The sequence below is a fragment of the Microtus ochrogaster genome, unplaced genomic scaffold (genome assembly GCF_000317375.1).
Source record: "Microtus ochrogaster isolate Prairie Vole_2 unplaced genomic scaffold, MicOch1.0 UNK1, whole genome shotgun sequence".
Lineage (NCBI taxonomy): Eukaryota > Metazoa > Chordata > Mammalia > Rodentia > Cricetidae > Microtus > Microtus ochrogaster.
Genome location: NW_004949099.1, coordinates 1,458,721 through 1,470,775, shown reverse-complemented (window position 1 = coordinate 1,470,775; position 12,055 = coordinate 1,458,721). Strand labels below are relative to the sequence as shown.

Here is a 12,055-nt window from a genome sequence, read left to right as displayed (position 1 = left end):
GGGGGGGATGTATGGTGGGCAGTGCCCATGTCTGCTGTGGGGGGATGTATGGTGGACAGTGCCCATGTCTGCTGTGGGAGGGACGTGTATGGTGGGTGGACAGTGCCCATGTCTGCTGTGGGAGGGACATGTATGGGGGGCAGTTCCCCGTGTCTGACTGTTAAGGGGAGAAGTATGGTGGCCAGTGCCCATGTCTGCTGTGGTGGGAAGAAGTATGGTGGACACTGCCCGTGTCCGACTGTGGCTGGAGGTGAGCCTCGTGGTGGTCTGCCTTTTACTTGTCTTCCACCCTTGTGTTTATGACAGGGAACTAGTTGTTTTGATTATGCTGTATTTTAAAACCCTGTCCTGTGGACCCTCAGTGTTTGTCACTTCCCCACCAGTGACAACTTGACATAGTAGCAATCTTTGAGTGACATTGGTCTGTCCCTTTTTAGCCTTCTGGGGATCACTCAGCTTTCTTGGAATCATCTCTGAACCTGCAGTGAGTGAGAAATGGATCCAAAGCCATGCAGTTTGCCCACTGAAGCACCTTTAAGACAGCTTAACGCTTTCTGTCCTAGCAACCATGCCACTTGTTTGTTGAATTTGTGCCAAAGTATTAGTAGTTCATGTCAAAAACTATGTGTAAGCTTTTTTTGGCTGTATGTATGTGGTGTATATTCATGTGTGGGTACGTGTGAGTGTGGTGTATGTGTATGTTACATGTTAGTGTGTATTGTTTGTGCATGTATTTGTGTGTGCAACTATTTGTGTGGCATGTGTGTGCCCTATGTGAGTGGTGTGTGTGTGTGTGTGTGTGTGTGTGGTCTGTATAAGTATGTGGTGTGTGTGTGTGGTGTCTGTGTGTAGTGCCTGTATGCATGCATGTGTATGTGTTATGTATGTGAGTGTGCTTTTGTGTACATAAATGTGTGAGTACATGTGTGGTATAAGTGTGCTTGCGGGGTGTGTGTGTGTGTGTGTGTGTGTGTGTGTGTGCGTGTGCGTGTGCTGGAAAGGCACAGTGGAGAAGGGAGTACCTCTCTGGTTAAGATATCTTCTGAATCATGAGCCACAGAAAAATCCTGATATCCTAACACGGCGCCTGTATGGCACTTGTAGTCAACCAGAAATTCCCTACAGCACTGCTTTCGGTTATTTTCAACAGCACATTCTGGTTTTTCAATCTTGTTTTGTTTCATTTCTTTGAGGGAAAAAAAAAAAGCCTGGCCATACCCCAATCGCTGATTTCCCAACTCCCCAACTGCATTCTGCAGTGTAAGCGTCATTGTTTTCAAAGCCATCAGTTGGGTTGACTAAGGGGAAGTCACATGGCAGTAGAAGAGTCGAACATCCTGGCTGGTAGAGGCCTCACAGCACCAGATGGAGCAGGATGTGTGTCCCCAGACCAAGGGCAAAGAAGAGGGCTCAGTGGTGTGGTTTGGATCTGACCTGGTGTGTGAAGAAGTAGAAGTGGCAGCAAGAGTCAACAAGGTCCAGGAGGGAGACTTGGCTGTGGCCGCAAGGAAACAGCTGATAAGGCCAGCTGGGCAGAATGGGCTCCAGCTTCTTAGGAAGAGGAGCAAAGGAGAGAGAAGAGGGTGGGGCAAAGTTGGGAGAGGGCACACAGTGGCAAGAGGGCTTTGGCGCTAATTCTGGGTCCACCCAATGTTCCTGAAGTCTACTGAACACATCCATCCCCACCCAGGATTGTCTGGAGACCCAAGAGGGTCACTGACATCAATGACTTAAGCCAGGTGGGGCTAAGGATGAGTGGGGCCTGACCATTTTGTAATCTCTCTCTTAGCTACTTCGCTAAGGTTCTTGGTGGTGGATCCAGCCACACGCTTGCTTGCTTGGTTACCTTTTTATTTATGCTCTGGTTGCTTGTATAGCAAATGTGTTTTCTAAGGCATTTAACAGCAGGGGTGTTAGAAACTCTCAGAAATAGGAAAGAATGCAGCTTTGTTCAGAAAACAAATGGGTAAAATCTGGGATCTCTGTCTTTGCCCCTGCTCTTTGCTTATTAAACCTTGGAAGTGCCTGGCCTGTCACCGGAGGGCAATGCAAGGTTGTTCTATACAGAATCCTTCACTAAGTGTGATGTCAAATAGTTCTTGACTTCTTATCCTATTTCAAATGCTGGAGACAAACTAGGCAAACAAAAGTAAGTGCCCTCTGCAGTGATGGCTGATAGAGACGTAGAGTGGACAAGGGTGGTTTCCCTCCCTGGGGAGCAGTGAGCCCTTTTGCGAAAGCCACCGCAGTTGATACTGGGAGAGGACACTGATCTTGGCTCTGATTGGATCCCAAGTGAATCAAGTGAATCTTCAAACAGAGGATTCTGTAATGCTGTCCCCAGTTAGAATTCCTGGGAGGCTATTTTAATTCCAAAGTTTGGTGGAATTTGTACTTACAAACTAGAGATGCAAAAATCCCGAGAAGAGACCCTTCACTAGTTCCATTACCACAAAACCCACCAAGTCCAAGGGACAAACATCTTCTTGTACTGTTTATATTTGGGTTTAGAGAGTTTTGGCTTCTACCTTGCAGTGTGGATAGCAATGGCTAGGTTAGTCCTACACGGATGGGGTTCAGGTACTAACTCTTTTTTTTTTTTTTTGGTTTTTCGAGACAGGGTTTCTCTGTGGCTTTGGAGCCTGTCCTGGAACTAGCTCTGTAGACCAGGCTGGTCTCGAACTCACAGAGATCCACCTGCCTCTGCCTCCCGAGTGCTGGGATTAAAGGCGTGCGCCACCATCGCCCGGCTCAGGTACTAACTCTTAAACAGACAAATGGGACATGCCATGCCATATAAGGTTAATGACGCACAGATGAGTGGAGAAAAGCCGAGCTTGAATACATGCTGCCATTTTCCCAGCCAACCCTGGCTTCTCCTGTTGGGATCAGGAATCTGCTTCTGAGCTCAGAGTGAGAGGGGCCACGTCTGAACTACCAGAGGTCAGCTTCACTGGGAGTGGCCAGCCTCCTGAGTGGAGGTTTGGGTTCAGCTAGGGTTATTAAGTATAAAACCCCATTGTTTCACAGTGTGTTGAAGGGCTCCTCTCTCCCAAGCCCGAGTCTCCGCTCTCAGTGTGGCCGGGTTCTCACAGAGGTCTGATGTTAGGTGACACTGGAAAGATGTCCTGGGGCTCATGGTTTATGGTCATTCCTGTCAGGCAGCAGGAGAAGTGGTGGAGAAAGGGTTTGGTTTAGAAGGTTGGGTTCAGTGGTGGTGGTGGGGGGGATAGAAGAGGGAAGTTGCTGTGGAAATGAACAAAAAATGAGCATTATATATGTGGATGAAATTTTCAAATAATTAAGACGCTAAATTTAAAAAATAAAAGGCCTAGAATAACACCCAGCAAAACCAAGAAAAGAAAAAGATAGGGAAGGAAAGGGCTTCAGAACCTCCAGCTCAGCTCCAGCAGATCTGATGCCCTCTGTTGACCTCAGGTTACAGTGAATGCATGTGTATGTATCACACACATATTAAACACACGTGCACACACACACTCAAACATCCACACACATGTACCCACATAACACACAGAAATAAATGAGTAAACGTAATCAGCCCCCAGCAGAAAATGTTCGCAATACCAAGTGTCGGAGCAGAAAGCACGGCACTGCCTCAGCTCCCAGCAGGACAGGCTGGGGCTCTGCTGGGCAGATCTGTGCGAGGAAGGGAAACGGCATAACATATCTTAGTAGACAAAGCTAAGATCGTCCCTGCTGTGAGAGCCTGAGCAGGAGCACTGTGGGAAAACAGGCGGAGTCAAGGGGGTGAGCAGAAGATCATAAATATCACAATGTCAGATCCAGAAGATTCAAAGCCTTTCCAAGTCTAAAAGTCCCACAACTACATATTTTCAGAGAACTGATTTCCCTCCCTTTGGTGGGGGCATTCCCTTCTGAGATAGTGAGAGGTTGAGCCATTTTCTTCTTTCATTTATTTTTCTAAATAACCACATTAGAGTCAAAAGATTTTCCTCCATGTTTAACTCTCAGTGCCTTCTTAAAATAAAGTCCACCAATTGGTCGGTTATTATTTAGGAAACCTGCTAGATTCAGTTATCCAATGATTTATTTAAAAATTCTATAGATACCTGTATTTATAATCAAATTAAGAATTGGTATGTAATTTTTTTTATGTCAGTATCTTAGTTAGTGTTCCTATTGCTGTGAAGAGAAACTATGACCATGGCAAACTTAATAAGGAAAACATCTAATTTGGGCTGGCCTACAGCTCAGAGGTTCAGTCCATTATTGTAATGTCAGGAAACACGGCAGCACACAGGCAGACATGAAGCTGAGATGTCTACATCTAGACCCAAAGGTCCAGCATGAAGAGAGTGTGTCATTGGGCCCGGCTTGAGCATCTGAAGCCTCAAAACCTGCATACCCCCAGTGGCACACTTCCTCCAACAAGATCACACCTCCTAATAACGCCAGCCCCTATGGCCCATGGAGGCCATTTTCATTCAAACCACCACAGTCAGTTTGCTGATTTTATTCACTGGAATTGGAATAAAGTCTTTTAGAGGGGCATTTAAATAACAGTGTCATCAAGATGTGGAGCCAGCCTGTGATCTGTTTGAGCCCCGGGGTTTTTGTTTGTCTGCTTGCTTCAGTGTAAGAGTTTGGAGTGGAGGCCGGGTTGGCAATGGGAGATGGAATTGGAGGAATTCTTAAAAATTTTAAAACAGCCTTACAGATAATTTCCAAATTTATTCCAGTTCCGGGTAAGGAATGAGCCCAGTTCATGGGTTGGTTCTGCATAGAGCGGTAGACTGAAGAGAAACCCTGCACAAGGTGCTAAGGCATGCTGCTTTGTCCCGCAGGTCAGGAAGCGTGCTGCACCACTGGAATGAAATCTACTACTTTGTGGAGCAGCTGGCTCACAGGTTCATCAGGTGAGTGTCACTCCACAGTCCCTTCTCTCATGGCTGGTGGTGAATCCAGGCCATTCACTGTTCCGAAAACTCCCGGACACCGTGGGAGTGCACACTGAGCGGACATGTGGGTAAGGTGCTAGGTGACCAACCAGTGCCAATCTGCTTACATCCCTTCTGGTTTTAATGTGAACACAACACAGCCCTGAGCAAGTCATGGCTGGTCACATGACCCCTGCTTCCTATCTCTGTGGGCTTGACCTCATCTTCCCAGGCAGGTTTGAGCATGGTCACTATGGACTTTGGAGGTGCACCCACTAAAGGAGGTGACATCACCATCTTTGGAGTCACACAGCTTTCTGGATGCACCTGCACCATGTTGTCAAGATCCTTGATGCAGCTGGTGTGAGCATTGTGAGGGCTGATGGGGGTCCCATGGTGGTAGATGGTCTCCATGGAGACCAATGTGAGTGAGCACAAAACTCTTCAGTCCATTTCTATAGCACAGTGTATTCTGAGTCCAGGGTAATGGCACACATCCTCCTCCCATACTTAGTTATCAAGCAATGTACTCTTACCTCGCTAAGAGGAAAGGAAGGGTAGCCTTGAATCTGCAGCAGGAATCACCTAAACCTACACCCAGGTGACATAGAAAGTAGGTGTTGAGAGGAGAACATGGAGAGGAGGTACAGGCAAGGTGAGAGACGGTGTATGTGTGATGCTAAAAAAACATTTAGACAAATCGTGGAACTTGGATTTGACAGTCTAGATTGAGAGCCGTTGGGGAGCCTCGGGTTGAAAAGCTTTGTTGAGAAACTTCTGCCTTTTGGATCATTTCAGTTTAAAGCCTTTTTGTTATGGAGCCAAACATCCTCTCCTGCACTCTCACCCAGTGACCCTTTCAAGTGACACAAACCACATCTACATCCAAGTCCTTGACAGCGTCTGCTCTGTCTCCACTTGCTGTCCTCATTTCTCCCTCTGAGCTGAGGGGCCCAGTGGAGGAGGATCCAGTTGGGCGAGATGAGTGTTGAATCCAAGCTCCCTGTGCAACCCCAGCAATGGGCTTAACCTTGGATGAACAGAGGCTCCATAAAAGGAACAGACAAAGATTAAGTGTGTGCACATCCCATCACCCAGCATCTGCATGGAAGTAGCCTCCAGCGCTGTCTGCGAGGGCCATCAGTGGTTCCATACTCTTCACTATATTAGAATCAAAGACACAGTGGGGCTACTGAGTCGATACTTACCCCAGTCTCCTGCTGTACAGATGAAGAAAGAAGGAACCAGAGACATTGCCAAGGCTTACTCTTAGACCTCAAGGTGCTTTCCTATGGCCTCCCCCTCTGAATTCCTTGGCTGTGGACTTAGTGTTGGTCATACTTCCTGTCTCTGTGACAAATGCCTTGGAGAGCAGCCTAGAAGGAGGGAAGTTCATATTGGCTCATGGTGGCAGAGGTTTGGTGCCCTGCTACCTCCACTGTTTTCAGACTGTGCTGAAGTAGAGCTTCCTGACCTAACATGCAGTGTAGCAATGCTTCTTGCATCCTGGTGGGTAAGAAACAGAGGCAGTATCAGGCAGGGACTGGAGACCTGGTAGAACACCAAGAAAACACCCCAAGTAACCCACTTCCTCCACCTAGGTCCCATATTCCAGTTTCCCTACCTCTCAGAAGACTGTTCAAATGTTGACTCTATCAGTGGTTTGAGCCATCCATGAAGGTGGTGTCTCTTGATCCAGTCTGAAGCCCCACCTTGGAACACTGCTTACATCAGCTTCAAAACATAAGATTTCAAGGAGATGCTCCATATCCAGACCATAGCAGATCCCTTGTGTGCAGGGGACAAGACTGTCACCGAGTTTTGTTTCTGCAACAGTCCAAGGGCTGTTAAGAGTGCTAGGTACACTCTTGAATAGGGAGCAGGGTTTATTGTCTTCAAATGATGCTGGGGAAACTGAATATCTGGATGTAGAAGAATGAAACTAGATCCATCTCTCTCACCCTGAACAAAAAATCGATTTCAGAGGATCAAGGACCTCAATTGAAGACTTGAAACTCCAAAACTGATATAAGACATATGCATAGGTAAAGACTTTCTGCACAAGACTCTGGCTACTCGGGAAGATAAGGCAAATGATTAACAAACGGGGCCTTGTGAAATTTAATGCTTTTGAATAGTGAAGGAAGCTGTCAATCAAGTAAAGAAGTAGTCGATAGAATCAAATAAAGCCTTTGCCAGCTACAGACCTATAGGAGAAGCAACATCCAAAGCATATGAACAACTCAAAAATTAATCATCAAGAAAAGAAAAACTAAGAAAAATGGGCTATGAAATTGAACAGAGAGTTCTCAAAAAAAAAAAAACTATCTGAGGAATACAAATCAAAACTACTTTGAGACTCTGTCTCGTCCTAGTCAGAGTGGCTGTTACCAAGAAAACAAATTCCAGCGAGCATGTGTGGAAGGGAGAAGCCTTATCTTCTGTTGTTGGAGTGTAAACTGATGCAGCTATTATGAAATCACTGTGTGGGTTTCTCAAAACCTGAATGATAATTTTATTTATTCCTTAAATAGCACATTGTGGGGTAGAGGTAGCCAATATAAAAATGGGTTGATTCTAGCATAATACATCACTCCTGACTGAAGAGGGTCTTTCTGAGTTGAAATCCTTTAATTCCCCTTTGTTCTGACCCCCTCACCTTCCTAAAAATAATTCTTACTCTTCTCCTTTTCCTTGAGCTCCAGAACTATGCTTCATTCCCATCACGCTCAGGAAGTAGCCCCATTTCCTGGCCACTGAGAGCCTAGAGGGAAGCAGACAGATGTTCCCTTAGCACCCAGTCCTGCCCCAAAGAGTTGCATGCCTGTCCTTCCTGCATCCATGAGGACCAACTGCCCACCTTTAGGGCCATTCTCCCACTTTGTCCATTCCATGCCATTGACTCTAGACTCCTGGATGCCTTTGTTCCTCTTCGAACTTCTACTTTCTTGCTGACTCCCTCCTGCCTGTCTAATCTCCATTGCTTCTCCCTTCTGCTAAAGCAGTCACAGCAAAAACCCCAATCAAAGACACGTCAGGCACATAGAAATAATGGAAGGTTCATTCTAAGAGTAGCCAAAGCTTTTGTAGCAATTAAAAGACAAGATCTGATTTATGTTTTATGATAAATAACTTGGGGTGCAGCATGGAGAATGCAGCAGAGTCAGGGGTGATGCTAGAAGACAGCCATGATGGGCAGGCAACTGAGCCTCAGGCCTGAAGCTAAGCAATGAAGAGAGGTCTGTGTGTTCAAGGATCATTATCATCTCAGCTCCGTGAGGTCAGTGCCTTGTGAAGACACAGCTTGGTGCTACGCTGGTTGACCAGTTGGCCTCTTGACAGGCACACTGCAGGATGGCAGTGAGTTGCCAAGCCTTGTGCAGGCTGCCAGTGCTTCTTGCCAGTCCTCACAAGAGACTGCCCTATTACCCAGAGAGTGGATTTTACACTGAAAGTTTTTGAGTGCTGAATAAATCATGTAGCCACCAAGCAGAAGAGACTCTCTGTGGCCCAGCCACCCCTCTTCCCTCAGAAGCATCTGAGGAGGAGCTAAGTGAACAGCAATCCTTCTGAGATACTCCCTTCTTCTGGAGAAGCTTTCAGACTTAGGTGATAGGACTCCCCATTTCACAGACACTTTGTAGACAAGTTCCCTTTGGGGAAGGCCTGGGTTGGGATGGAGTTCCTCTTTCTTACTGTGATATACCCACTCTGGAACAGTGTCCTGTCAGAAGGGAGACACAGCAGGCACCTTTGGTTCAGAGCTTCAAGGTGGCCATTGGAAAAACTCTTGCCACATCCACTGGGACTCCCATCTAGGTGATGTCTCAGTCCTGGGAGCCATGACACAAAGCCAAAAACAGGAAGGAAGCTGGGAAGGGACTGACCTGCCTCAGGTGTTCTCTCTGACCTAACAGAGTTTCTCTCCTTTCTAGCCCACAGCTAAGGATGTCCTTCATTGTCTTCTCCACCCGAGGGACAACCTTAATGAAGCTAACTGAGGACAGGTAAGGGGACACTCTGCACACGTCATTTCAAGGTCTGCCTTGAGTAGCCCTGAGATCTGAGCCTCCTGGCGTCTCAGGCACCCGTCTATCTAACATCTATCTCTTAACTCGAGCCTTGACATTTGCATCTGGGCCTTCTGCTGGCTCACTCTGCCGTGGCTTCCGATGACATTTCCTGACACTGGTGAGATGTTTTAAATGACTGGACCATGTTGAGATGAGCCTTGCATTTGAATGTTAACTTCATCTGCTGAGTTGGAGCAAAATGTTGGCCAATTTGGTTCTTTAGGGATTGGATTAGATTTATTTGGTAAGCTAGAGTTTTGAAAATGCAGTAGATATTCCACTTGAGAGATAAGAGCCTGAAACTGTGTGATTGTCAAGGAGGAAAGTTGTGGCACAAATAAATAGAAGGAAAGTTTGATCAAGTAAGGGAAAATGTCAGTTTTGACAAACATTCTCAGGGATTTAACCATGTTCCACATCACACATGAAGACCATTGGTGACTAACACACGCCACTTATCCCTAGTTATCATGATGCACGGGAAGGGCTACAGAAAGTCTCCTTACCTAGGCAGTTTGGATGCTCACCTTACTAAACCTGGATGGAGGTGGGCGGTCCTTGGACTTCCCACAGGTCAGGGAACCCTGGTTGCTCTTCAAGCTGATGAGGGAGAGGGACTTGGGGGGGATCGGGGGAGGGGGAGGGAAATGGGAGGGGGTGGGGGGGAGGAGGCAGAAATCCTTAATAAATAAATAAAATTAAAGAAAAACCAGAACATCTCCTCACATTCACGACACTGAAAAATGTGGCATGGTCCACCTGAGGGAAGCACTGTAGGAACGTGGGATTCCTGGATGCCTTAAATATAGGTATACTGGAAAAAGAAACGGAAGCAGGACAAGGCTTAGTCCATCTTTTTGTTGCTCTGACAAAATGCCACAGACTTGGTACTTTATAAAGAGAACAGGTTTATTTAGCTCACATTTCTGGAGAGTCAGTGTATGCCAGCATCTGCACATCAGATATGGCTCATGACATCACGGCAGCAGAGACCACATGGCGAGATGGAACCCAGAGAGTCAGTGGCTAGCCCCACTCTCCACACACTTAACTTGGGAAGAGTCTGCGTTCTGCAAGTTATGTTAATCTCCTCCAGGGCCATCCTCCAGTGATGCAGCTGCTTGCCCCAGGCCTACCTCCTAGCGTCTTCACAGAGGGCCATATGTGAAGTTCACAACCCTCAAGTCAAACCATAGCAAGCGTAAGAAGGCCTGGAAGATGTCAGCTGATAACATCCTTTTACAGAGACAAGAATAGAATTGACCAATTTTCTGGCTCAGACCAGTAAGTCTAAGCCAGTGCCCACGGCTCTCCTTGCCTGGGATTCCGCCTATAACTTCACTTCCAAATCTTTCTTCTCAACATGCTGCCCAGAAACCCCATTTTAAAAGTGTATGTCATTCCCTCTTCACAGAGGACGGTAGACCATGCCTCCTTCCCATGGACACCAAACAGAACCTAGACTAGGCCCAGGCCCCGCTGCTTCCCCTTCTCCTTGCACATTCTCTTTAAAGAAATAAGCCTCCTTTGGGGTTGGCCAAGCACTTTGAGAAGCTCCAAGGAAGGACCTAGCCTTGTGAGAGAGCTGGAGTCCTACTCGGTCTTTGGATGCCATCCTTCAGCAGGCCTGGCTTCTGCTCAGAGATGGGCAACTAAACAAGAAGTCTTGCTGATGCTGCCACACCCTCGTCTTCCACCCTCGACCAGGTGACCTGAGAGCACACAGCTAGGACAGTAAGCTGGAAATGGCTCACAGAGTCAGACAGTCTTTTCCTCTGGTCACTGACTGGACTCCTACATGGATAAGAAGAAACTCTGGAGCTAGTCCAGGACTGTGGGTGTAAGCACCCATGTGGGGGTGTCTTTATCATCAGTCCCAGTGCAGAACCAGATTTCCCCTGTCCTTCCCATCCTGCTGGAGCTGTGGCATCCTGACATCACTTCATGCCAATGAGTATGTCAGTGTGACCAAGAGAGAAAGGCCATGCAGCTCTATAGATGCTCTAAGTCACCACCACAGCTGTTCGGCAGCTGGCCAGGGCAGGTAGCAGACAGACAGACACGATCAGGATGCCACGCTGACAGCGTTCCTCTGAGTCTCCTTGGAATCGCCGTTGTTTGTGCCTTACCTTCATCACCACTAGTTTCTTTAGCACCCCCACTTTGCAGAAGGCTGTGAGCCTCCGGGGGGTGACTGCATGACCTAGTCAACCATGGGCCCGACACACCCAACCTTACCACATACAGTGGAGACTAGTGGTCACACTCACGTGCTCTAGGGAGACGGGCTGCAAGGATCGAGTTTTGATCCAGTTCTAACTTGTCTAACCAGCTCTTACCTCTACCTCAGTCTGAAATGGTGATCCTGCCTCCAGGAATCTCTGAATGAGATTGTGCCTGAGAGCTTTCTCCTCCCATCTTATATTCCTCTCTAGGGCTGGGATTGAAGGCGTGCACCACTGGGAATAGAGGCATGTGTTACCCCTGCCTGGTCAGTAAGGCTGACCAGTGGGGCTGTTTTACTCTCTGATCTTCAGACAAGCTTTATTTAATAAAATACAAATGAAATATTACTGCAGGGAATCTCTGTCTCTTCTGAGAGCATTTGCTCTTCTCAGCATCCCTCTGAGACAGTCAAGGATGCACTGATATACCCTGTGTGTATCTGAGGACGTTTATGGAGTTTTAAATGAAACTTGTGAAGAGAAAAGGGCACCAGGCTGGAGAGATGTAAAATACTTGGTTTGCCAATGTGAAGACCTAAGTTTGGAACTCCAAGTCCATGTTACCAAGGCAGACTGAGTGTGCCTCCTATCCCATGCCAGGATTGGGGCTAGGAACAGGCAGATTGCCCGGAAGTTCAGCACCCAGCTAGCCAGCCTGCTCAGCAAAGCTAGGTGAGATCTGTCCTCAGGAAGGCACCTGAGGGCCAGCACACACTCCCACACATCCTGTGCACATGCACACCCATGCCTACACTTGAACTCACACACATCCTGTGCACATGCACGCCCATGCCTACACTTGAACTCACACACATCCTGTGCACATGCCTACACTTGA

General features: G+C 47.3%; 1 protein-coding gene across 1 annotated transcript in view; it reads left to right on the top strand.

Moving 5' to 3' along the window:
- Antxr1 (ANTXR cell adhesion molecule 1) overlaps positions 1-12,055 on the top strand; it is a 218,251-nt gene that overhangs the window by 19,957 nt on the left and 186,239 nt on the right. Inside the window, exons 2-3 of the mRNA XM_013352879.2 lie at positions 4,827-4,898; positions 8,855-8,926. Coding sequence (XP_013208333.2) covers positions 4,827-4,898; positions 8,855-8,926 — 144 coding nt within the window. The remainder of the gene's footprint in view (positions 1-4,826; positions 4,899-8,854; positions 8,927-12,055) is intronic.